General features: G+C 42.0%; 1 protein-coding gene across 1 annotated transcript in view; it reads right to left on the bottom strand.

Moving 5' to 3' along the window:
- Positions 1 to 27278, bottom strand: part of GRIN2B (glutamate ionotropic receptor NMDA type subunit 2B) — an 820631-nt gene that overhangs the window by 98780 nt on the left and 694573 nt on the right. Inside the window, exon 6 of the mRNA XM_077276818.1 lies at positions 19208 to 19416. Within this exon, the coding sequence (XP_077132933.1) occupies positions 19208 to 19416 (209 nt within the window). The remainder of the gene's footprint in view (positions 1 to 19207; positions 19417 to 27278) is intronic.

Here is a 27278-nt window from a genome sequence, read left to right as displayed (position 1 = left end):
CAAGCGAAAAGTCAAAAACATCACTGCTCTAGAGGAGATCTGCATGGAGGAATGGGCCAACATACCAACAACAGTGTGTGGCAACCTTGTGAAGACTTACAGAAAACGTTTGACCTCTGTCATTGCCAACAAAGGATATATTAAAAAGTATTGAGATGAAATTTTGTTTCTGACCAAATACTTATTTTCCACCATAATATGCAAATAAAATGATAAAAAAACAGACAATGTGATTTTCTGGATTTTTTTTTCTCAGTTTGTCTCCCATAGTTGAGGTCTACCTATGATGTAAATTACAGACGCCTCTCATCTTTTTAAGTGGTGGAACTTGCACTATTGCTGAATGACTAAATACTTTTTTGCCCCACTGTATATATATATATATATATATATATATATATATATATATATGTGTGTGTATAAGTCCCAACAATGATAGTGACATATTTTCTCGTGCGTTGACCTCCTAGCATTATGTGACAGATATTGCCCACGACTATTGAATGAAGGTAGCAACTTACTATTGAGTCAACTAGACAAGGTGATCGAAACATCTCCCATTCCACTCCAAGTCTATATGTGTAAACGTGTCTACGTGATGTATGGCACCAGTCATACGGAATGAAATCTTCACTTTGCCAATCCGCTCGTCCTTTTGCTATCTCTCTCTTTTTGCTGTCATGTATACAATAATAAATATCTCTGATGCCCATCACAGACAAGAAGAAGATTACAGATCCTATGGGTAATCTTTGATATTTCCAAGGTGATATACAGAACAAGTGATAGCCTCGAATTCGGAACAAAGTTGTTTGTCACTTCACATACTGGCATATGCCTCCTGATACGATAACATCTCAGCCATGACATAGGGCATGTCTGTTACTGTCAGCCTGATTTCTCCAGTGTTCAGAACACAGAAAGAAGTCTCTCTCATATAGTCAGAGTGAAAAGACGGTGCAAAGGTCGGCTTTATTTCTTATAGTGAAAGAACACAGATTAGAGCTATGAAAGTCTCTGCGGATGTCACACAGTGAAGCATTCCCATCTACATTAGCAGCTATTTAAAGTAGCAATCCATCAAAGACTTGAAAAATGTAAGACTTTCATGAAGCACACTCACAAGACAGTACGGGCGCATTTGCAATTCTGAGATAAAAGCATCAAATGAACATTGAAATGGGTCGTCCATATATGTATTTTATTTTATTTTTTTTACATTTTTAGCTTTAAATTGTATAACTACTGAAAAATGTGTAGACCATTTTAAGAGACATTTGAGAGTGATTTTTTTTAATAGAGACGGTTATAATGAGCGTTATACCAGTATATGTGTCATGGTTTGCCCAGTAGTTCTTTGGCAGTACTTCTAGGGTTAATACAATGTGGCCTCTCTTTGGTTGGGGGAGGGCTATATCTACTCGCCCCTGTGCTGTGTTGGTTGCCAGTTATACGTCCGTTCTCGGCTGGGCAGCTGACCTCTGTATTTCTGTGCGCATTGCCTGTCTTTGTATGTTTGCCTGTGAATGACCCGGTCTTTTCCTCGTTTACTATCTGCCTGTTGTTTCTGTACTGTCTGCTACACTCTTGGTTTTGACCTTGGCTACTTCCCATGACTTCCCTTTTACTTGTCCTTCTGGTACTGCTCCGTCTTATTAATCCCAACCCCGGCTTGTCTCTGACCACTCTACTCGCCTCCCCCTTTTGCTTACCACGATGTTCTCTGGCTTATGACCTCGGCTAGTGCTTGCCTGTCCCGCTATCGTCCCTGGGAGACCGCCTCCAGCCACTCCACCGGTGGTCAAGTGCTGTAGGTCCTGTTCACTTGCAGCACACTCCCAACCGTGCTCACACATCTCGGTAGGACTTCTCCCCAGGGTTCCCCAGCACATTCCTGGACATGTGCAGTGTCTGGTAGTGAGTCTGGTACGGTGTCCATCACAATATGTCCTCTATACAGGTTGCACCACAATCATAAACAGGGAACTGTTTAAGTCTTATAGTAAATTAGTTTGGTTTCCTTTGGTGCTGAAGAGGTTAACGACTTTCTATGCTGGTCAGAAACAAGTGACAGTGGTCAGAATTGTAAAAATTGGCTGAATCCTTCTAAGCTCTATGTAGAAACAGGAAGTTAATTTTTCCTGTATGACTTGTAGGTCACAGCAAAAGTACCTGGCAGAGGGGAGGAGTAGAGCAGCTTGGTCAGGAGTTGAAGAGGGCAATGATAAATGTAGGGACAAGAGACTTCCTGTTTCTACATAGAGCATAGGTTAGAGAAGAATTAGCTGGGTAGAAGGGCAAAGTCAGCAATTGTAAGTGCACAGTGCTATATACTGTAATATGATGATGCTAAATATAGTACGATGAAAAAAACTTTGAATGGAGCGCTTCTTTAAGGCTACTTAGACTGAAGTTGCAGAAGTAGAGCGGTTGTAGAAGAAGCCTCCAGGCTAGTTAAGTGATTGGGTGGAGTGCCTTACCAAGGCAGGTTACTAATTTTGGAAAAAGATGTCTTGATGATGATATTCTTACAATATTTAAATATATGCATGGCTTGTAACCCTCTAGACCTACTGAAAAGAAGGTTACACCATCATCATAGATTACCTCCAGAGCACAGAGACTATGGAATTCTCTGCCACAAAATGTTGTGATGTCAAGTCATTAAATAAGTCAAAGACATTTCTCATAAAATATGTTTCTGTGGATAGATTATTGATTCAGGGAAGTACAGGGGATATAAAAAGTCTACACACCCCTGCTAAATACCAAAATTTTGTCACGTAAAAAATTATGCCATGGAGTCATTTCAGATATCTTTTCCACTCGTAATGACTCCAATAAATTGTACACACTGAGAAATAAAATCTTTTTTTTTTTTTTTTTTTTTTTTTTTTGGGGGGGAATAAAAATAACAAAACTAAAATAATAGAGTTACATAAATGTTAACACCCTCTTATAATTGGGGAATTGGTTGTGTTCAGAATTAGCTATTCACATTTAAACTAATGTTAATAGTAGTTAGTACACAGTTGCCATCCTTTACAATGTTTCTGGTCAACCCCATATAAAGTTTAGCAGTTCATTTTAAGATGGATTTTACAGCAAAGGCCATGGTCTGTAAACAGCTGACAACACAGCAAATAGATTTAATTGTTGAACGTTATCAAAAGGGAAGAAAAAATTGCAAGACATTAGATATTGTCATGACTCTGACAGGATGGTTCCGTCTCCTTCTTGGTCAGGTCAGGGTTAATTCTAGTCTGCCTCTCTTTGCTTCTGGGGCAGCTATTTAATGTTGGTAGTTCCTGGGTTTGGTGTCGGTGATACTTCCGTATATTCGGTTTGTGGTTGCTGACCCAGGTTACTCGTCCGTAAAAGTTGTGCCTCTGTGTGTGTGAGCTTTTGTTGTGTATGACCCGGTTTGTCCCCTGACTTTTGCCTCTGTATCCTGCATTGTACTGCCCTGTCCTTCCTGGTTATCAGCTCCCTTGGCTCATCTCGGTTTACTCTGTCTTGTCCCTAGGTAATACGCTCTCGTCTGGCTTTTGACCCTCGGCTCTATTTTGGCCATGTACTCTGCGCTCCCAGCTGCCTTCCCTGGCTGCGCGCGCCATGACTCTGCCCCCCTGTCATCACGTGACTGCTTTGTTCCATGTCCTGTGCTCACTGCTTAGTCTCAGGTCCTTGTGCACTGCATGCCTTGTTCCCCCACTCCCTGCATTCGTTCCCATGCCCTCTGATAGCGCCACCTAGACTGTGCCAGTGACATCATCGGTGTCATTACAGATATGCCATGGAAAACTGTGTAGATGGTCGTCAAGAAGTGTCTTAAGTTTAGCACAACAGTGACATTACCTAGAACTAGATGCTTCTCAAAAGTTGATGAAAAGATAAGGACAAAATTGGTCTGGAAGGCTGCCAAGATTTTTTGGCAAGCACTGGTTGTGTATGGCATGTGACAACAATCTCCTGTATTCTTTTTATGTCTGGCCTGTGAAGTAGAGTTGCAATTTGGAAGCCTATTCTTAAAAAAAAAAAACCCAACTATGTTTTGCCAAATCTACACCAAGTCTGCCAAAAGCCTGTGGGAATACGTGGAATATGTGTTATAGTCTGATGAGACCAAATTTGAACATTTTTTTCATAATTCCAAAAGCTTGTGTCCAATGGAATATCTGAGGATTAACCTGAAGAGGGCGCTGTACACAGGAGATGCCCTTACAATTACCGACTTGGAGCGCTACTTCAAGAAGTGAGCAAAGATTTCTAATTGTCGATCTGCCATGCTCATATATTCCTACCCAAAAAGACTGAATGCTGTCATGAGTTCAAAGGGTTTTTCAACTAAGTATAAGTTTAAGGGTGTGCATATTAATGCAACCACATTATTTTGGTTCTTCATTTTTCTTTTTTCACCCAAAAAGAGTTTAGATTTTTTTATTGAATTGTACAGATTACGGGTGACATTCAAGTTTAAAAAAGTTTTGAAAAATTCTTCTTGGTATAATTTTTTACATGACAAAAACCTGTTGTTTTAACAGGGATTTGTCGACTTTTAAAATCCACTGTATGTGGAGTTAGTGGATCATTTTTCCCCTATTATGGGGAAATTGTAATCTGCCTCACAGAAATTTTTGCCTTTGCCTAAAACAACTTGATGATAATTTTATTTTGCAATTGACAGAGGTATAAGCTTTATTCAACCTTACTATGTTACACTAAAATTTTTAAAGGGAACTTGACAGGTGATACATGCTGCCCAAACCATATATGTTTAACTCTGAGATTCTGTAGCATTTCAGAAAAAAACACACATTTAATAGCTGCCTCCGCCCACTGATAGTTACTAACAAGTCTCTGCCTACGTGCACATATAGGCAGAGGCTTGTCAGTCATTATCAGCGGAAGGGGCGAAGCCACAGTGTTTGTTGCAGTATTCTGATTGAAAAGTAATGCCACTGATTTTATTGTAGCCTTCACCTTTTTTGTGCAAAGAAATTATTTCCTTTCTCGTAATTATGACATTTCTCTTCCATGTGGTGCCATTGTTGAAAGCATTAAATAAGATGGGGTTTTCTTTGTTAAGTAATGTCTTTTTTACAGTTAACTGTCTGCAGGACACCAGTTTAATGAACAATTAGACTTACTGGTGGCTGAATTCTTGTTAATTAGAATTTGGTAGTCTAAACTTTAACTATGCTCTTAAGTAGTGTTGAGCATTCCGATACCGCAAGTATCGGGTATCGGCCGATATTTGCTGTATCGGAATTCCGATACCGAGATCCGATACTTTTGTGGTATCGGGTATCGGTATCGAAACAACATTAATGTGTAAAATAAAGAATTAAAATAAAAAATATTGCTATACTCACCTCTCCGACGCAGCCTGCACCTTACCGAGGGAACCGGCAGCGTTGTTTGCTTAAAATTCGCGCTTTAACTTCCTTACGCGAAGTCCCGGCTTGTGATTGGTCGCGCGCCGCCCATGTGGCCGGGACGCAACCAATCACAGCAAGCCGTGACGTAATTTCAGGTCCTTCAGGATTTTAAAATTACGTTCCGGCGTTGTGATTGGTTGCATCGCGGTCACATGGGCGACGCAACCAATCACAAGCCGTGACGTCACGGGAGGCTGGACACGCGCGCATTTTAAAATGCGCGCGTCTCCTGCCTCCCGTGACGTCACGGCTTGTGATTGGTTGCGTCGCCCATGTGACCGCGACGCAACCAATCACAACGCCGGAACGTAATTTTAAAATCCTGAAGGACCTGAAATTACGTCACGGCTTGCTGTGATTGGTTGCGTCCCGGCCACATGGGCGGCGCGCGACCAATCACAAGCCGGGACTTCGCGTAAGGAAGTTAAAGCGCGAATTTTAAGCAAACAACGCTGCCGGTTCCCTCGGTAAGGTGCAGGCTGCGTCGGAGAGGTGAGTATAGCAATATTTTTTATTTTAATTCTTTATTTTACACATTAATATGGTTCCCAGGGCCTGAAGGAGAGTTTCCTCTCCTTCAGACCCTGGGAACCATCAGGGATACCGTCCGATACATGAGTCCCATTGACTTGTATTGGTATCGGGTATCGGTATCGGATTAGATCCGATACTTTGCCGGTATCGGCCGATACTTTCTGATACCGATACTTTCAAGTATCGGACGGTATCGCTCAACACTACTCTTAAGACTTGTATTGGGATGTACTTTTTTGCAACATGGTCTTGAGTGAATTTGGTAGGAAATTAGCTATTGGGGTGTGCAAAATAAAAAATTTTAAGTAATCAATGGCTTACATATGTGGGAATATTTCATAGTATAGTATCCACTGAAAAATGTTGATTCTGAAAGAAAACATTTTCTGACAAATTTGTTGTGGTGTACTCATTTATGTTGAGCACTGTATATAGATATATTTTAACAATGTAAAATGTCATGCTAATACATTTTTGTTGCTTTTTTAAATCGCTAGATATAACTTTCTCATTCCATTTCAAAGTCACACTTGCTTCACTGCAAACACCTATGGTGCTCCTAGAATATTATTGACTTTGTACTGAAAAGGTTAATCAATAGGCCTGATGGTTATGCTCTGTTAGCTGCTGTTGAGGAATTGTTAGACAGCTTGACAAAATCCATGAATTTTAAAGCAGAACATTACTTTGAAAAAAATAAACAAATTGCAAAAAATGTTTAGAATTAAAATTAAAATACAGTGCCTTGTGAAAGTATTCAGCTCCCTGAAACTTTTCAACTTTTCCCCACATATCATGATTCAAATATACCATAGGGGAAAAAAATGGAGACACAAAGCGCAAAATAGGGTCTTATCCTCTAGATAACCAGGAGAGCTTACTTAGAGTTGCTCACCTGATTTGCTTGAATAAAGAGCATATAGCGATTTCGGCTGCTGCAGATCCACAAGCCGATCAACGGCCGTATGACAATATAAACTGTGCAGGAGGTGTGGGTTAAATCCGCGCTGCCTTAATGATGAAGTTCCAAGGATGATAAATTTAAATAGTGGTTTATTCAATGCGTTTCAAGGTCATTGCGACCTCTTCTACAGGAAATTCCACATACAACATCATGTACAACATCATGTTGTATGTGGAAATCCTGAAGAAGAGGTCGCACTGACCTTGAAACGCGTTGAATAAACCACTGTTTAAATTTATTATCCTTGGAACTTCATCATTAAGGCAGCGCGGATTTAACCCACACCTCCTGCACAGTTTATAATGCTTCAAATATAAAGATACCAAGTATAAATTTTTGGTGAAGAATCAACAACAAGTGGAACACAATTGTGAAGTTGAACAAAATGTATTGGTTATTTTAAATTTTGGGGGAAATTCAAAAACTGAAAAGTGGGGCGTGCAATATTATTCGGCCACTTTACTTTCAGTGAAGCAAACTCACTCCAAAAGTTCATTGTGGATCTCTGAATGATCCAGTGTGGTCTGTCATGATTCTCAATGGCGAGAGAACATAGCCCAGCATATATGAGAACTAGCTCTTGGAAGATGGAAACTATACTGACCATGAACTAAACCTGCCGCACAACTAGAAGTGGCCGGGTAGCATGCCTACGTTTTTTTATCCCTAGATGCCCAGCGCCAGCCGGAGAACTACCTAATCCTAGCAGAGGAAAAGACAGTCCTGGCTCACCTCTAGAGAAATTTTCCCAAAAGGCAGACAGAGGCCCCCACATATATTGGCGGTGATTTTAGATGAAATGACAAACGTAGTAGGAAAATAGGTTTAGCAAAAATCGAGGTCCGCTTACTAGATAGCAAGAAGACAGAAAGGGCACTTTCATGGTCAGCAGAAAACCCTATCAAAACACCATCCAGAAATTACTTTAAGACTCTAGCATTAACTCATAACACCAGAGTGGCAATTTCCGCTCACAAGAGCTTTCCAGACACAGTAACGAAACAGCAGCTGTGAACAGGAACAAAATGCAAAAACACACAAGGACAAAAGTCCAACTTAGCTGGGAGTTGTCTAGTAGCAGGAACATGCACAGAAAGGCTTCTGATTACATTGTTGACCGGCATGAAACTGACAGAGGAGCAAGGTTATATAGCGACTCCCACATCCTGATAGGAGCAGGTGAACAGAGGGGATGATGCACACAAGTACAATTCCACAAGTGGCCACCGGGGGAGCCCAGAATCCAATTTCACAACAGTACCCCCCCCTCAAGGAGGGGGCACCGAACCCTCACCAGAACCACCAGGGCGATCAGGATGAGCCCTATGAAAGGCACGGACAAGATCGGAGGCATGAACATCAGAGGCAGTGACCCAAGAATTATCCTCCTGACCGTATCCCTTCCATTTGACCAGATACTGGAGTTTCCGTCTGGAAACACGAGAGTCCAAGATCTTTTCCACAACGTACTCCAACTCACCCTCAACCAACACCGGAGCAGGAGGCTCAACGGAAGGCACAGCCGGTACCTCATACCTGCGCAACAATGACCGATGAAAAACATTATGAATCGAAAAGGATGCAGGGAGGTCCAAACGGAAGGACACAGGGTTAAGAATCTCCAATATCTTGTACGGGCCGATGAACCGAGGCTTAAACTTAGGAGAAGAAACCCTCATAGGGACAAAACGAGAAGACAACCACACCAAGTCCCCAACACAAAGCCGAGGACCAACACGACGACGGCGGTTGGCAAAAAGCTGAGTCTTCTCCTGGGACAACTTCAAATTGTCCACCACCTGCCCCCAAATCTGATGCAACCTCTCCACCACAGCATCCACTCCAGGACAATCCGAAGATTCCACTTGACCGGAGGAAAATCGAGGATGAAACCCCGAATTACAGAAAAACGGGGACACCAAGGTGGCAGAGCTGGCCCGATTATTGAGGGCGAACTCCGCCAAAGGCAAAAAAGCAACCCAATCATCCTGATCCGCAGACACAAAACACCTCAAATATGTCTCCAAGGTCTGATTAGTCCGCTCGGTCTGGCCATTAGTCTGAGGATGGAAAGCAGACGAAAAAGACAAATCTATGCCCATCCTAGCACAGAATGCCCGCCAAAATCTAGACACGAATTGGGTCCCTCTGTCAGAAACGATATTCTCAGGAATACCATGCAAACGAACAACATTTTGAAAAAACAGAGGAACCAACTCGGAAGAAGAAGGCAACTTAGGCAAGGGAACCAGATGGACCATCTTAGAGAAACGGTCACACACCACCCAGATGACAGACATCTTATGAGAAACAGGCAGATCCGAAATAAAATCCATCGAGATGTGCGTCCAAGGCCTCTTCGGGATAGGCAAGGGTAACAACAATCCACTAGCCCGAGAACAACAAGGCTTGGCCCGAGCACAAACGTCACAAGACTGCACAAAGCCTCGCACATCTCGTGACAGGGAAGGCCACCAGAAGGACCTTGCCACCAAATCCCTGGTACCAAAGATTCCAGGATGACCTGCCAACGCAGAAGAATGAACCTCAGAGATGACTCTACTGGTCCAATCATCAGGAACAAACAGTCTACCAGGTGGGCAACGATCAGGTCTATCCGCCTGAAACTCCTGCAAGGCCCGCCGCAGGTCTGGAGAAACGGCAGACAATATCACTCCATCTTTAAGGATACCTGTGGGCTCAGAATTACCAGGGGAGTCAGGCTCAAAACTCCTAGAAAGGGCATCCGCCTTAACATTCTTAGAACCCGGTAGGTAAGACACCACAAAATTAAACCGAGAGAAAAACAACGACCAGCGCGCCTGTCTAGGATTCAGGCGCCTGGCAGACTCAAGGTAAATTAAATTTTTGTGGTCAGTCAATACCACCACCTGATGTCTGGCCCCCTCAAGCCAGTGACGCCACTCCTCAAAAGCCCACTTCATGGCCAAAAGCTCCCGATTCCCAATATCATAATTCCGCTCGGCGGGCGAAAATTTACGGGAAAAAAAAGCACAAGGTCTCATCACGGAGCAGTCGGAACTTCTCTGCGACAACACCGCCCCAGCTCCGATTTCAGAAGCGTCGACCTCAACCTGAAAAGGAAGAGCAACATCAGGCTGACGCAACACTGGGGCGGAAGAAAAGCGGCGCTTGAGCTCCCGAAAGGCCTCCACAGCATCAGGGGACCAATCAGCAACATCAGCACCCTTCTTAGTCAAATCAGTCAATGGTTTTACAACATCAGAAAAACCAGCAATAAATCGACGATAAAAGTTAGCAAAGCCCAAAAATTTCTGAAGACTCTTAAGAGAAGAGGGTTGCGTCCAATCACCAATAGCCTGAACCTTGACAGAATCCATCTCGATGGAAGAGGGGGAAAAAATGTATCCCAAGAAGGAAATCTTTTGAACCCCAAAAACACACTTAGAACCCTTCACACACAAGGAATTAGACCGCAAAACCTGAAAAACCCTCCTGACCTGCTGGACATGAGAGTCCCAGTCATCCGAAAAAATCAGAATATCATCCAGATACACAATCATAAATTTGTCCAAATAATCGCGGAAAATGTCATGCATAAAGGACTGGAAGACTGAAGGGGCATTTGAAAGACCAAAAGGCATCACCAAATACTCAAAATGGCCCTCGGGCGTATTAAATGCGGTTTTCCACTCATCCCCCTGCTTGATTCGCACCAAATTATACGCCCCACGGAGATCAATCTTAGAGAACCACTTGGCCCCCTTTATACGAGCAAACAAATCAGTAAGCAGTGGTAACGGATATTGATATTTAACCGTGATTTTATTCAAAAGTCGATAATCAATACACGGCCTCAAAGAGCCGTCTTTCTTAGACACAAAGAAAAAACCGGCTCCTAAGGGAGATGACGAAGGACGAATATGTCCCTTTTCCAAGGACTCCTTTATATATTCTCGCATAGCCACGTGTTCAGGCACAGACAGATTAAATAAACGACCCTTAGGGTATTTACTACCCGGGATCAAGTCTATGGCACAATCGCACTCCCGGTGCGGAGGTAGTGAACCAACCTTGGGTTCTTCAAAAACGTCACGAAAGTCAGACAAGAATTCAGGAATCTCAGAGGGAATAGATGATGAAATGGAAACCAAAGGTACGTCCCCATGAGTTCCTTTACATCCCCAGCTTAACACAGACATAGCTCTCCAGTCGAGGACTGGGTTATGAGATTGCAGCCATGGCAATCCCAGCACCAAAACATCATGTAGATTATACAGCACCAGAAAGCGAATAACCTCCTGGTGATCCGGATTAACACGCATAGTCACTTGTGTCCAGTATTGTGGTTTATTACTAGCCAATGGGGTGGAGTCAATCCCTTTCAGAGGTATCGGAGCCTCCAATGGCTCCAAATCATACCCACAGCGTTTGGCAAAGGACCAATCCATAAGACTCAAAGCAGCGCCAGAGTCGACATAGGCGTCCGCGGTAATAGATGACAAAGAACAAATCAGGGTCACAGATAGAATAAACTTAGACTGTAAAGTGCTAATTGAAACAGACTTGTCAGGCTTCTTAGTACGCTTAAAGCATGCTGATATAACATGAGTTGAATCACCACAATAGAAGCACAACCCATTTTTTCGTCTAAAATTCTGCCGCTCGCTTCTGGACAGAATTCTATCACATTGCATATTTTCTGGCGTTTTCTCAGTAGACACCGCCAAATGGTGCACAGGTTTGCGCTCCCGCAGACGCCTATCGATCTGAATAGCCATCGTCATGGACTCATTCAGACTCGCAGGCACAGGGAACCCCACCATAACATCCTTAATGGCATCAGAGAGACCTTCTCTGAAAATCGCCGCCAGGGCGCACTCATTCCACTGAGTAAGCACAGACCATTTGCGGAATTTTTGGCAGTATATTTCAGCTTCATCTTGCCCCTGAGACAAGGACATCAAGGCCTTTTCCGCCTGAAGCTCTAAATGAGGTTCCTCATAAAGCAACCCCAAGGCCAGAAAAAACGCATCCACATTGAGCAACGCAGGATCCCCTGGTGCCAATGCAAAAGCCCAGTCTTGAGGGTCGCCCCGGAGCAAGGAAATTACAATCCTGACCTGCTGTGCAGGGTCTCCGGCAGAGCGAGACTTCAGGGACAAAAACAATTTGCAATTATTTTTAAAATTTTGAAAGTGAGATCTATTCCCCGAGAAGAACTCAGGCAAAGGAATTCTAGGCTCAGACATAGGTGCATGAACAACAAAATCTTGCAAATTTTGTACCTTTGTGGCGAGATTATTCAAACCTGTAGCTACACTCTGAAGATCCATTTGAAACAGGTGAACACAGAGCCATTCAAGGATAAGAAGGAGAGAAAGAGAGGAAGGCTGCAGTATAGGCAGACTAGCAAGTGATTCAATTAAGAGCACACTCAGAACTAGAGGGAAAAAAAAAAAAAAAAATTGTAGCAGACTTCTTTTTTCTCTCCTTTCTCAGCCAGTAATTTAACCCTTTTTTTTTTGGCCGGTCAAACTGTCATGATTCTCAATGGCGAGAGAACATAGCCCAGCATATATGAGAACTAGCTCTTGGAAGATGGAAACTATACTGACCATGAACTAAACCTGCCGCACAACTAGAAGTGGCCGGGTAGCATGCCTACGTTTTTTTATCCCTAGATGCCCAGCGCCAGCCGGAGAACTACCTAATCCTAGCAGAGGAAAAGACAGTCCTGGCTCACCTCTAGAGAAATTTTCCCAAAAGGCAGACAGAGGCCCCCACATATATTGGCGGTGATTTTAGATGAAATGACAAACGTAGTAGGAAAATAGGTTTAGCAAAAATCGAGGTCCGCTTACTAGATAGCAAGAAGACAGAAAGGGCACTTTCATGGTCAGCAGAAAACCCTATCAAAACACCATCCAGAAATTACTTTAAGACTCTAGCATTAACTCATAACACCAGAGTGACAATTTCCGCTCACAAGAGCTTTCCAGACACAGTAACGAAACAGCAGCTGTGAACAGGAACAAAATGCAAAAACACACAAGGACAAAAGTCCAACTTAGCTGGGAGTTGTCTAGTAGCAGGAACATGCACAGAAAGGCTTCTGATTACATTGTTGACCGGCATGAAACTGACAGAGGAGCAAGGTTATATAGCGACTCCCACATCCTGATAGGAGCAGGTGAACAGAGGGGATGATGCACACAAGTACAATTCCACAAGTGGCCACCGGGGGAGCCCAGAATCCAATTTCACAACAGTGGTCCTAAATGCCTAATGATGATAAATATAATCCACCTGTGTGTCATCAAGTCTCCGTATAAATGCACCTGCTCTGTGATAGTCTCAGGGTTCTGTTTGAAGCACACAAGGCATCATGAAGACCAAGGAACACAACAGGCAGGTCCGTGATACTGTTATAGAGAAGTTTACAGCCAGATTTGGATACAAAATGATTTCCAAAGCTTTAAACATCCCAAGGAGCACTGTGCAAGCAATCATATTGAAATGGAAGGAGTATCATACCACTGCAAATCTACTAAGACCTGGCCATTCCTCTAAACTTTCATCTCAAAAAAGGAGAAGACTGATCAGAGATGCAGCCAAGAGGCCCATGATCACTCTGGATGAACTGCAGAGACCTACAGCTGAGGTGGGACAGTCTGTCCATAGGACAACAATCAGTAGTACACTGCACAAATTTAGCCTTCGTGGAAGAGTAGCAAGAAGAAAGCCATTTCTCAAAGATATCCATAAAAAGTGTTGTTTAAAGTTTGCAACAAGTCACCTGGGAGACACACCAAACATGTGGAAGAGGGTGCTCTGGTCAGATGAAACCAAAATCGAACTTTTTGGCAACAATGCCAAATGATATGTTTGGCGTAAAGGCAACACAGCTCATCACCCTGAACACACCATCCCCACTGTCAAACATGGTGGTGGCAGCATCATGGTTTTGTGCCTGGTTTTCTTCAGCAGGGACAGGGAAGATGGTTAAAATTGATGGGAAGATGGATGGAGCCAAATACAGGACCATTCTTGAAGAAAACCTGTTGGAGTCTGCAAAAGACCTGAGACTGGGACGGAGATTTGTCTTCCAACAAGACAGTGATCCCAAACATACAGCAAAATCTACAATAGAATGGTTCACAAATAAATGTATCTAGGTGTTAGAATGGCCAAGTCAAAGTCCAGACCTCAATCCAATCGAGAATCTGTGGAAAGAGCTGAAAACTGCTGTTCACAAACGATCTCCATCAAACCTCACTGAGCTCGAGCTGTTTGCCAAGGAAGAATGGGCAAGAATTTCAGTCTCTCAATGTACAAAACTGATAGAGACCTACCCCAAGCGACTTGCAGCTGTAATTGCAGCAAAAGGTGGCACAACAAAGTATTAAGTTAAGGGGGCCGAATAATATGGCAAGCCCCACTTTTCAGTTCTTGAATTTCCAAAAAAATGTAAAATAACCAATACATTTCGTTCAACTGCACAATTGTGTTCCACTTGTTGTTGATTCTTCCCCAAAAAATTACATTTGGTATCTTTATGTTTGAAGCATGATATGTGGGAAAAGGTTGAAAAGTTCCAGGGAGATGAATACTTTTGCAAGGCACTGTATAATATTATGTGTAACAAGTTGAATTCTTTAAATAGAACAGGGTAACTGGATTTTTCAGTACCTAACCCAGATTATTTATGTTTATCCATCAAGGATTTGACCTGCAGGACCCCACCTATCAGCACAATGGGGTGCCTTTTGTGGTTTACATATACAGCTCTGGCAAAAATTAAGAGATCACTGCAAAATGTTCATTTTGTCTGATTTTACTCTTTATAGGTATATTTTTGAGTAAAATGTAAATTGTTCTTTTAGTCTAAAAACTTCTGACAACAAGGCTCCGAATTTCCAAGTAATAAATTTAGCATTTTTATTTTCTGAAAAGGAGAAATGGTGAAAATTAAAAAAAATAATAATCAGTGCTTTCAGACCTCAAATAGTGCAAAGAAAACAAGTTCATAATCATTTAGAAGCAACAATACTAATGTTCTAACTCAGGAAAAGTTCAGAAATCAATATTTTGTGGAATAACCATGATTTTTAATCACAGCTTTCATGTGTCTTGGCATGCTTTCCACCTGTCTTTCACACTGCTCCTGGTGCAAAAATGTACAGTAAGCAGTTCTTCCTTGTTTGATGGCTTGTGACTATTCCTCATCCTCTTGATTACACTCCAGAGGTTTTCAAGGGGGTTCAGGTCTGGAGATTGGGCTGGCCATGATAGGGTTTTGATGTGGTGGTCTCTTCATTTTTGACAGAGCTGTACATAGAGTCTCATCTATGTGGGCATCTGTACCTGTTACTGCAGCTCTTTCTGTTTCCATGAATGGCACTGGATGGGACAAGCAGCAGCACCAGACACTGTAGTACTATACAGACCGGCTGCCGTGCTGAAGTAGACAACAAGGAGAAAACTGACCCCATCAATCAAACAATTATCACTTCTTAAAAGGGTGGTCCAAAACTAACATTGATTTAATTCTAAATGTTTACCTATTTATTGTAATAATCTAATCTTTTTTTCTAATATGCTATAATTAAAAAGTCATTACTGTTACCTCTATATTGGGTGTGCAACCAGAGGTGTATCTAGGTTTTTCTGCACCCGGGTCAAGAATTCAGTTTGCTGCCCCCCACCAAAGAACATATGCGATTGGCACACTTAGTCATGTGCCGACAAGCTGCTCTCCATAATTCTCTCAATTTTCAGTGAAAATCAGAGAGAAGCAGGAAGAAAAGTGACTAAGTATAAAAATTGCATATGAGTGAAGTGGTCATGTGATGACTGCTGAAACCTGCAAGCAGAGCTGAATCCTGACAGTGAGTATATTATACGCTGTTAGGATTGACATGCTACAGGGTTTCATTTTATAATTAAAGGGCTTGTCCAGGTTTGAGATGAAAGTCTGTAGTCACTCTATGTGACTGTAGGCTTCTAAATTCTTACAGTGCATACATTGCACACTTTTAGGATTATCCCTTTCGGGTGAAAGAGTGGACGGTCATGTGAGAACAAGTATGTGATTTGTATACTTCTGGCCACATTCCTACTAGACGTTTCCGGCCTCACTCAATTCATTTTCATTGAGTATGTCACGCATGTCTAGTCAGCAAGTGACTGTATGTATGCAAATCGCTGGCACTAGAGAATCCTGACAATGTGCAGTGCGCACTGTGAGAATTCAAAAGTCTGCAGTCACATAGAATGACAGCAGACTTATCACAAACTTGGACAACCCCTTTAATACTCCCAACATTAAAAAACATGAGAATTAGTCAGTTTCACAAAAAAATTACTTCCAAGAACCTGATAGACGACGTTGTCTCTGATTGGAGTCGTTCTCTTTCTTTTCTTTATCTTGTCCAGACTCCATGGTGAGTTTTCACATTCACAGCTTGTCTCTGCAGACTTCCATCTTCTCTTCTCCTGTCTTCTGCAGCACATCCCCACATGATGCGCTTAAAAATAGCAGTGTAATTAAAATGCTCATGAGTAAAAAATACCTGCACTATGCTGAGCCCCTGAATAAATAATTGCTCCTCACTATGCTCCCTTCACAAAATATGACCCCCCACTGTCCCTCTTATGGTGCATGAGCTCCACACTGCCCCTCCTTTCTATACTGGGCCCCCTCTTCACACTGCCCTCTCACACTGAGTCCCCCATATAGGGCCCCATCTCTATACTGTGCCTCCTCATTACACTCCCCCTCTTTGGCTTACTGTCTTCTCCTGGCTGTGCCCTTACACTTTCCCCCCATGCAACACCCCCAAAACTTCTCAGTATCTATTCTTTGCACATTCACACTTTTCTCCTCCAATACTGTCTCCTCACGATATTCCCCTCAATAGCCTCTTCACATGTTTCCCTTTCCCTCCTCATACTGTCAACTCTCACATCCCCCCCTGCTAACCATACTGTCTCCTCATATCTTTACTCTCTCACTCTCCATACTGCATCATCACACATCACCCCCACTGAATCAACCCCACTAAACTGGTGATTGGACTCGATCTCACCCTCGGTGGCTTTTGAGCCCGTGCCTGAGGACGCCCCAAATCAGATGCAGAGTCCAAGCAGGAATTCCCACCCTACATTGACAGGCTGTCGGGTAAGCGCACTGATTGCGCACAGTGCTGTACAGACGGGCACTGCAAAAAGGCACTGTAACGTGTGCTACGTGTGCAGGTAGCACTGTCGGGCGCTAGATAGCTTCCACCATTCGCGAGAAGTCAACAACACAAGGAATGGGAATGATTAAGGAGCTTTTATCCATCGACAGTCATTCATCTACACACACACGTTATCAAGTTTATACTAGCCGTGCGGCCATGCAAACCTTTTATAGCGGAAGCTCTCCGGGACCTTCCTAGCGATCAGGAGGACCTGAGCATGTAACCCCGGACCTCCAATGAGAGGTCGTCCCTTGGGCATGCTCAGTAGAGAAAAAGCAGGACTTAGTCCCAGGAGTGTCTGCTCGCCGCTGATCAGTGCTGGTTACAATGGCTGGACCTGGAAGGGAAGCAGTAACCAAGGACACAGTATCTGCCTGAGCCAGACTCTGGAACCGACATCTCTGCTGAGCAGGCTCCACTGCGGCTGGAGAAGAATGGGAGACCGCAGCAGACATGGTTCGAGATTCCCCCTGTGCAGCGGCGGGAACTCGACACATAACACTAAGTGCCTCACGTACTTTTTTTTATTCTTGTTTCATGACACTTTGATAATCCCCACTACATTCTGGAATACCTAACAGAGACATAACCAGGGAGCAGAGGATGTGGTTACTGCCACAGCTGCTGTCCCCACCCTGAAATGAAATGTCACCAGTGACATCTGTTTCAATGGCTGGGCTAGACCCAGCTCTTCTAAGCATACATCAATTTTCAATTTCAACGTAAGCTCAGAAAGATCATGTCACAGTGCAAATATTCTTTTTATTGCACAGTTACGGTGCGCTCCTTCGCTAGTTCATCACTTATCATCAGAGCTGGTGAGGGAGTGCACTGTCACTGTGTCTTAAAAAGAATATTGCACTGTGACATGATCCTAGTGAGCATACATCAGAATTGACAACCGATGCATGATCAGTGGAGAGCATTGTCACTGCACATTGTAAGGTAAAAACCTAGGGAGCAGGAAAGCAGAGACTAGTGCCACACCTGAAAGTGTTGTCTGTTTCGGGGGCGGGTCTGGTCTCTTCTCTATGCTGGCGCAATATAAATGAATAAAGATTCTCTCCTAACAAAACGGACTGACAAAGTCCACCCTTTTAAGTCCCCGTGATACACTTTATAGAATCACATATAAACAGGAGGAAATAAGGAGCATATAATATTATATAAACAATTATCTTTTATTGATACAAAATATTAAAACAGTAATACATTCCAAATGGTTGGTGTTACCCAGTCAACTTCTTTGTTCCGGTGGGACCCCCCCCTCTTTGCCCTCTTTATTGGTAAGCTCACCGGTGGTATTCACCATACTACTTTGTACTATGTACCATCTTTATTCCAGCCTTTTCTGGCTATTGCACTGGCTCTAGACATACCCGGGTTTGCTTATCTTTACTCTCTCTGTGGGGGGTTTGTGCTCTCCCTTTTATGATCATTAATGTATCTATATATGGGGGCAATATAGGGGGTACCTCCCCTTCTTGTGCTTGACTGGGTAACACCAACCATTTGGAATGTATTACTGTTTTAATATTTTGTATCAATAAAAGATAATTGTTTATATAATATTATATGCTCCTTATTTCCTCCTGTTTATATGTGTACTCTATGGAGCTTAATTTGTCTGGGGGCACTTAATGTTTATGTGCTTGGGTCCAGACTATCGCTATGACTTTGGGAATTTTGTTAATACTTTATAGAATCAGTATAATGCTCAAAGAAGAATCAGATTAATCAATTGGGGCATGTGTATGTGTGAAGTAGAGACTAAAGAAGAATGAGCACAAATCTTCTAAGTAGCTTTGCTTAATGGTTGATACTGATGGCATAGAGAAGTAAAGACTTGAAATAGCCATTACATTGACCTACTCTATCCTGTAATCATTTTGTTAAGAAAATCAATAAAAACTATTACAAAATTAGTTTTCAGAACATAGAGCAGCTGTTACAAAACATCTATAGGGCACAATAGCACAGTAAAGCTGAATTTATAGAGTAGCAGTGGTTAAGCAATGAAGAAAGAGTTTCCTACATACTCAATGCGTATCTGCTTGCGGCAGGGAACTGTATTTCTCATGCAGGTGCCACTCAAGGGATCAACATCTTCTACAATGACAAAAGGAGCTTCCTCCAGTGTAACAATGCTCAGATGTTCATCTTTATGTTCCTCTGAGTTGGGATACAGTTCAAACACTGGCCACACATAATACTTCATTTGTAGACTACGGTCCTTGTATTTGCCAACCTAAAAAATAATAAAAAAGAAAGATTATTGAAACTAATAAAGCACATGATCATAATACACTTCAAATAATCCATAAAATAAAAACATGTGCAGGGAGATTACAGGGATCCTAGGGACCAATGTAAAACCTGTCCATGAAACGAAAATGTTGTTAAATGGCGTATGGCAATGGCGTATTCCTAATTTTATCTTCAAGCACCTAAACGCCTGTTCTGTCAGTTAAAACTGATCTACGATGTGCAGAAGTGCGCAGGTTGGATCATTAATTAAGCAGTAGAGTGGTTTAAATTAAAATCTCATGTAAAAATAATGTAGCTCACAACATTAAGGGATGTTTTATGTAATAGTGGTTTTGACTCCAAATCCATTGCTTTGTGTTTTAAAGGAAGCACATTCCAAAAGGAGCTAAAGTAAATGTCCTCCAGTCATAGGAAACATTACTGCCCTAATTATAGATCAGGGATTTTTTGTCATTATACAGAGGTCTTTATTGAAGACGGTTTCATCAGAAAATTTGGTATTGTTTAACCCCTTCACGCCCAGGGCTTTTTTCGTTTTTCGCTCCCCTTCTTCCCAGAGCCATAACTTTTTTATTTTTCCCTCAATATGGCCATGTGAGAACTTATTTTTTGTGAGATGAGTTGTACTTTTGAATGATACCATTGGTTTTACCATGTCAGGTAACAGAAAACGGGAAAAAAATTCCAAGTGCGATGAAATTGCAAAAAAAGTGCAATCCCACACTAGTTTGCTAGGTTCACTAAATGCTAAAACTAACCTGCCATTATGATTCTCCAGGTCATTACGAGTACATAGATACCAAACATGTCTAGGTTCTCTTTTAGCTAAGTTGTAAGAAAAAATTCAAAAATTCTCTAAAAAAAAAAATTGCGTAGCGACTCCTCTTTTCGTGATCTGGGGTCGGGTATGGGCTTATTTTTTGTGTGCAGAGCTGCCATTTTTAATTTTAGCACCTTTGTGAAGATATGTTCTTTTGATCGCCCTTATTGCATTTTAATGCAATCTTGCGGCGACCAAAAAAACGTAATTTTGGAGTTTTGATTTTTTTTCTTGCTACGCTCTTTAGCGATCAGGTTAATCCTTTTTTTTTGATAGATCAGGCAATTCTGAAAACGGCAAAACCAAATATGTGTAGGTTTGATTTTTTTGTCATTGTTTTATTTTGATTTGGGCGAAAGGGGGGTGATTTGAACTATTATATATATATTTTTTTATATTTTTAAACACTTTTTTTTAAAACTTTGGCATGCTTCAATAGCCTCCATAGGAGGATAGAAGCATGCACTACTCGATCACCTCTGCTACATAGAGGTGATGCACAGATCACCTCTATGTAGCAGAATTACAGCATTGCTATGAGCGCCAACCACAGGATGGCGCTCATAGTAATCTGTCATCAACAACCAAAGAGGTCTCGAGGAGACCTCTGGTTGTAATGGCAAGGCACCAATGATCCCCAATCATGTGACGGGGTCAGCGGTGCGAGTACTTCCAGCTGCGTGGCTGGCAGCGCTTGTTAAATGCCGCTGTCAGAGTTTGACAGCGGCATTTAACTTGTTAATGGGCGCGGGCGGATCACGATTCTGCTCACACCCATTGCGGGCACATGTCAGCTGTTGAAAACTCACCGCCGGAGCCCACCTCAAAGCGGGGGATACTGCCAGCTGACGTACTATTCCGTCAGCTGGCAGAAAGGGGTTAAATGAAGTTTTTGTGTAAAATGTTTTTTTTTTGTTTTTACTATTTTTTCCCCTTATCACAATTTGCATACAAAATAGAAATCTTGACATTTTTACACCGGCCGCTTCAGGGGTTTTTTAGACTCTAACATCCTGTTGTTTCAGGAAACAACACATGTACATTAGTCACAATTAGCCTTGCTGAAAATTCTTCAACAAGGAAATATTACACAAAGAAAGCCACAGTGGTCACAGTGAAGATTGCAAGATCACTAAGTTTGTTTTTTATTACAATAATTATAGGAAAAAAATGCTTTGTTTTAATACATTTAAGAATAGGTTATTTTCTGATGATAGCTTACCCTTAGGAGAGTTGGTTCTTTCTAGAAAACCCCAGTCTACATGCCCTATTATAAACTATAGATACTACTATTAGAGATGAGCGAATTTGATCGGGTCAGGGCTTATTTGGCAAGCTATAGCGCTTATTGAATAAGCTGCAGAGGGAACCCAGATACCTAGAGCGCGCCGGCTGATCAGCTGTTCTGAGCCGCAGCTGCATGTGTCGTGGCTGTGTGACAGTCACACCACATGCATGGATAGCCTGTATGTTGGCCTCTCCATGCACGTGTTGTGACTGTGACACAGCCACGACACATGTAGCTGCGGAGCCGAACAGCTGATCAGCTGAAGCAATCCAGGAAGCCGGGTTCCCTCTGCAGCTTATTCGGCAAGTGCTATAGCTTGCCAAATAAGCCCTGACCCGATCAAATTCACTCATCTCTCACTATTATATCAGTGCCTACACATATGAAATGATCATAAAGGTCTAATAGTTTATTTTTTTCATTTAATCAGTAAATTGAATCAAAGTGGATTCTGGTTGTAATAGAAATCTTTTGGGCAATGTAATGAATGCATTTGATTTTCAATTTCAGCACACTCTACTCTTTATTGTTCTGCTAGGGCTTGCTTTAAAGTGGATCTGTCAGCAGATATTATAATACAAGCTGCATGCAATGGGGAAAAAGGTATTTAGTCAGGCACCAATTGTACAAATTCTCCTACTTAAAAAAAGAGAGAGGCCTGTAACTGACATCATACGGCAGGTAGACCACAACTATGAGAGTCAAAATGAGAAAACAAATCCAGAAAATCACCTTGTCTGATTTGGCAAGATTAATTTTGCAAATTATGGTGGAAAATAAATATTTGGTCACCTAAAAACATGCAAGATTTCTGGCTCTCACAGGCCTGTAACTTCTTCTTTAAGAGGCTCCTCTGTCCTCCACTAATTACGTGTAGTAATGGCACCTGTTTGAACTTGTTATCAGTATAAAAGACACCTGTCCACAACATCAAACAGTCACACTCCAAACTCCACTATGGTGAAGACCAAAGAGATGTTAAAGGACACCAGAAACAAAATTATAGCCCTGAACCAGGCTGGGAAGACTGAATCTGCAATAGGCAAGCAGCTTAGTGCGATTAAATCAACTGTGGGATCAATTATAAGAAAATGGAAGACATACAAGACCACTGATAATCTCCCTCGATCCACGCAAGATCTCACCCCATGGGGTCAAAATGATCACAAGAATGGTGAGCAAAAATCCCAGAACCACAACTAGGGGGCACCTAGTGAATGACCTTCATAGAGCTGGGACCACCGTAACAAAAGCTATAATCAGTAACACACTACGCCTCCAGGGACTCAGATCCTGCAATGTCAGACGTGTTCCCCTGCTTAAACCAGTACATGTCTGGGCCCATCTGAAGTTTGCTAGAGAGCATTTAAATTATCCAGAAGAGTATTGGGAAAATGTCATATGGTCTGATGAAACCAAAGCAGAACTGTTTGGTAGAAATAAAACTCGTCATGTTTGGAGGAGACAGAATGCTGAGTTGCATCCAAAGAACACCATACCTACTGTGAAGCATGGGGATGGCAACATCATGCTTTGGGGCCGTTTCTCTGCAAAGAGACAATGACAACTCATCCATGTACATGAAAGAATGAATGGGGCCATGTATCGTGAGAGTTTGAGTGCAAACCTCCTTCCATCAGCAAGGACATTGAAGATGAAACGTGGATGGGTCTTTCAGCATGATAATGATCCCAAGCACACTGCCAGGGCAACAAAGGAGTGGCTTTGTAAGAAGCATATGAAGGTCCTGGAGTTTCCTAGCCAGTCTCCAGATCTCAACTCCATGGAAAACCTTTGGAGGGAGTTGAAAGTCCATGTTGCCCAGCAACTGGCCCAAAACATCACTGCTCTAGAGGAGATCTGCATGGAGGAATGGGCCAAGATACCACCAACAGTGTGTGCCAACCTTGTGAAGGCTTACAGAAAATGTTTAACCACTGTCATTGCCAACAAAGGATATATAGCAAAATATTGAGATGAACTTTAGTTAACGACCAAATAATTATTTTCCACCATTTCTGGATTTGTTTTCTCATTTTGACTTTCATAGTTGTAGTCTACCTATGATGTTAATTACAGGCCTCTCTCATCTCAAGTGGGAGAACTTGCATAATTGGTGGCTGACAAAATACTTTTTTTCCCCACTGTACATTATAAAATAGTTCTTTTAGACCTGATAAGGATGATGTATTTAGTACATTTACTTTAAAAAATCCATGTAAGAATGGCTTATTCCTTAATGTCGGTTAAACATTTATCGTGACTAACAGCTCCTCAGTGTCTTTTCTGCTGCAGAGACCTCACACTGCTCTGAACAAGCTGCAGCTTTCAGTCAGGCTGAGAGGACAGAATTTGAATACATATAGACTGGTGAGCTATTTCATTATATTATATATATATATTATATTAATATTATATATATTATGGACTCAAAATAAATTGTGTTCTTGATCACATTCTGGCATGGACCTTCAATTTAAAAACACCAGTCTCTTCAGCTTTAAGAAAGCTTTTTGATAATATTTACAGCTTGTATTGCGAAATCTTGGGACTGATCTTCTTTAACTACCATCATTTAGCCAATTAAGAACATAAGCTGTTAAATAAAAGGAACCTATTACAGACTTTTTCAGAGTTGTAGAATTCAAAATATGAATAATTGCTGGGAACCCCAACCAATCAGAAGAAGTCTCTAAATGTGGTCTCAATCAGAGGAGGACAAAACGGTTCTTAGTGATTATGCATTTATCACCTGTATTGTGGGTAGGTGATCAGGGTGGGTGTAGGAGCAATTTGGCCCTAAAGCTGAGGTAGTGTGGGGAGGGGAAAAAGGTCCCTTTGGTGCACATGAGAGCACCTGTGATAATTTGGGTCTTGTTTGAGAATTAGCTCACAAGCTTCAAGTTATGCCAGAGTAGGTAACTAATGTTTGGTTTTTTTTTGTGAAATAACCACTTTAAACTCATGCAACAGAATATGTATAATCAAAGTAAATGCACTGTCTATATGATTAACATAATAAAGGCTCCCTTTATTATTTGGATATAATATAAAGCAGAAAGTTTACACTGTACCCATCATTCACAAATGTTTTCAATACATGAATAGTTTTTGCAATGCTTTGTATCATATTCTATTAAAGGAAAATGCTCATTTTTCTACTTATTAGATTCCTTTTTCTCCATATTTTAGCTACAGTAATACCTCCAATTATTAAACGTTTAAACATTGCACTCACTGAAAAACAATTTCAACTGTGATGAGATACCTCAACAAATCAGTGGGGCTGAGGGATTATATTAAACAGAAAAGGACAGTAGAGAGTATGTGCAAGAGCGAGAAAATTCAATGAATAGAGAAAGGGGGCCTGCTTATGGACTCTCATACACACATGTAATCACAGTGGGCCAGTTAGCCGTGGACTTCATATTTATTTGCATAAGGAACTATAAAAGTTATTGCTGACTCATAACACTTAAAGTAACCGTAATTTTAATTTTATAAATAAAAAAAACACATGAAAATAGATAACTTTGTGATATATCTCACCAAAGAAATCTGCTTCTTTCTCCTTCTGGATTGATCATTCATTCTCAATCTGGGTATAGATGACAGTTGGTGCTTATTAAATTCTACAGACAGAGGAGGGGAAAGTTGGAGAAGCTAGAGATAGTGAAGAGCAGGGAGAGGGAGAAGCTAGATATAGAGAGAAGAGTGGTGGATCAGGGAAGCTAGAGACAGAGAAAAGTGGGGAATCAGAGAAGATAGAGATAGAGAGAAGAGCGGTGGATTAGGGAAGCTAGAGACAGAGAAGTGGGGAATCAGAGAAGCTAGGGAGAGAGAGATAGAGAGAGAGAGAGAGAGAGAGAGAGAAGAGTGGGAAATTGGAGAAGCAAGCAACAGAGAGAAGAGTTAGGAATCAGAGAAGCTAGAGATGCAAAGAAGGGTGGGGTGTTGGAGAATCTACACTGTGTTCCAAATTATTATGCAAATTGGATTTAAGTGTCATAAATAGTGTTGAGCATTCCGATACCGCAAGTATCGGGTATCGGAATTCCGATACCGAGATCCGATACTTTTGTGGTATCGGGAATCGGAAGTTCCCAGTGTATGGTTCCCAGGGTCTGAAGGAGAGGAAACTCTCCTTCAGGCCCTGGGATCCATATCCATGTAAAAAATAAAGAATTAAAATAAAAAATAGGGATATACTCACCTTCTGACGCGCCCTGGTAGTAACCGGCAGCCTGCTTTGCTTAAAATGAGCGCGTTCAGCACCTTCCATGACGTCACGGCTTCTGATTGGTCGCGTGCCGCTCATGTGACCGCCACGCGACCAATCACAAGCCACGACGTCATTCTCAGGCCCTAAACTCCTCATTCTAGGAATTTAGGACCTGAGAATGACGTCGCGGCTTGTGATTGGTCGCGTGGCGGTCACATGAGCGGCACGCGACCAATCAGAAGCCGTGATGTCATGGAAGGTGCTGAACGCGCTCATTTTAAGCAAAGCAGGCTGCCGGTTAACAGCGGTAAGGTGCAGGGGCCTCCGGACGGGTGAGTATATCAATATTTTTTATTTTAATTCTTTATTTTACACATTAATATGGATCCCAGGGCCTTCAGACCCTGGGAACCATCAGGATACCTTCCGATACTTTGTGTCCCATTGACTTGTATTGGTATCGGGTATCGGCGATATCCGATACTTTTCGGGTATCGGTCGATACTATCCGATACCGCTCAACACTAGTCATAAAGAGTTAATTGCTTTGTTTTTCAAATAAACTCGTGGATGGTATTGTGTCTCAGGGCTCAATGGATCACTGAAATCAGTCTTAAACACATGTGATAATTAGTTTTCCAGGTGATTCTAATGAAAGGAAAAGTACTTAAAAATGATGTTCCACATTATTAAGCAGGCCACAGGTTTCATGCAATATGGGAAATAAAAAGGATCTCTCTGCTGCTGAAAAGCGCTAAATAGTGCAATGCCTTGGGCAAGATATGAAACCATTAGATATTTCACGAAAACTTAAGAGTGATCATCATACTGTGAAGAGATTTGTGACTGAAACAGAGCACAGACAGAGTTCATGCAGATAAAGGCATAATGAGGAAGGTTTCTGCCAGACAAATTCATTAGATTAAGAGAGCAGCTGCCAAAATACCATTACTAAGCAGCAAACAGTTATTTGAAGCTGCTAGAGCCTCTGGAGTCCCTCGAACCTCAAGGTGTAAGATCGTTCAAAGGTTTGCTGTGGTGCATAAACCTACTATTCGGCCACCCCTAAACAGTGTTCACAAGCAGAAACGGATGCAGTGGGCCAAGACATACATGAAGACTAATTTTCAAACAGTCTTGTTTACTGATGAGTGTCGAGCAACCTTGGATGGTCCAGAAGGATGGAGTAGTGGATGTTTGGTGGATGGCCACCATGTCCCAACAAGGCTGCGACGTCAGCAAGGAGGTGGAGGAGTCATGTTTTGGGCCAGAATCATGGGGAAACAGCTGGTAGAGCCCTTTACCTAGAGGTGTGAAAATGACCTCTGCAAAGTATATAGAGTTTCTGACTGACAACTTACTTCCATGGTATAAAAAGCAGAAACGTGCCTTCAGGAGCAAAATCATCTTCATGCTGACAATGCACCATCTCATGCTGCAAAGAAAACCTCTGAGTCATTGGCTACTATGGGCATAAAAGGAGATAAACTCATGGTGTGGCCACCATCTTCC

The sequence above is a fragment of the Ranitomeya variabilis genome, chromosome 8, assembly GCF_051348905.1.
Source record: "Ranitomeya variabilis isolate aRanVar5 chromosome 8, aRanVar5.hap1, whole genome shotgun sequence".
Taxonomy (NCBI): domain Eukaryota; kingdom Metazoa; phylum Chordata; class Amphibia; order Anura; family Dendrobatidae; genus Ranitomeya; species Ranitomeya variabilis.
Note: the sequence above shows the minus strand (reverse complement) of the source record. Positions and strands in the feature narration are given on the sequence as shown.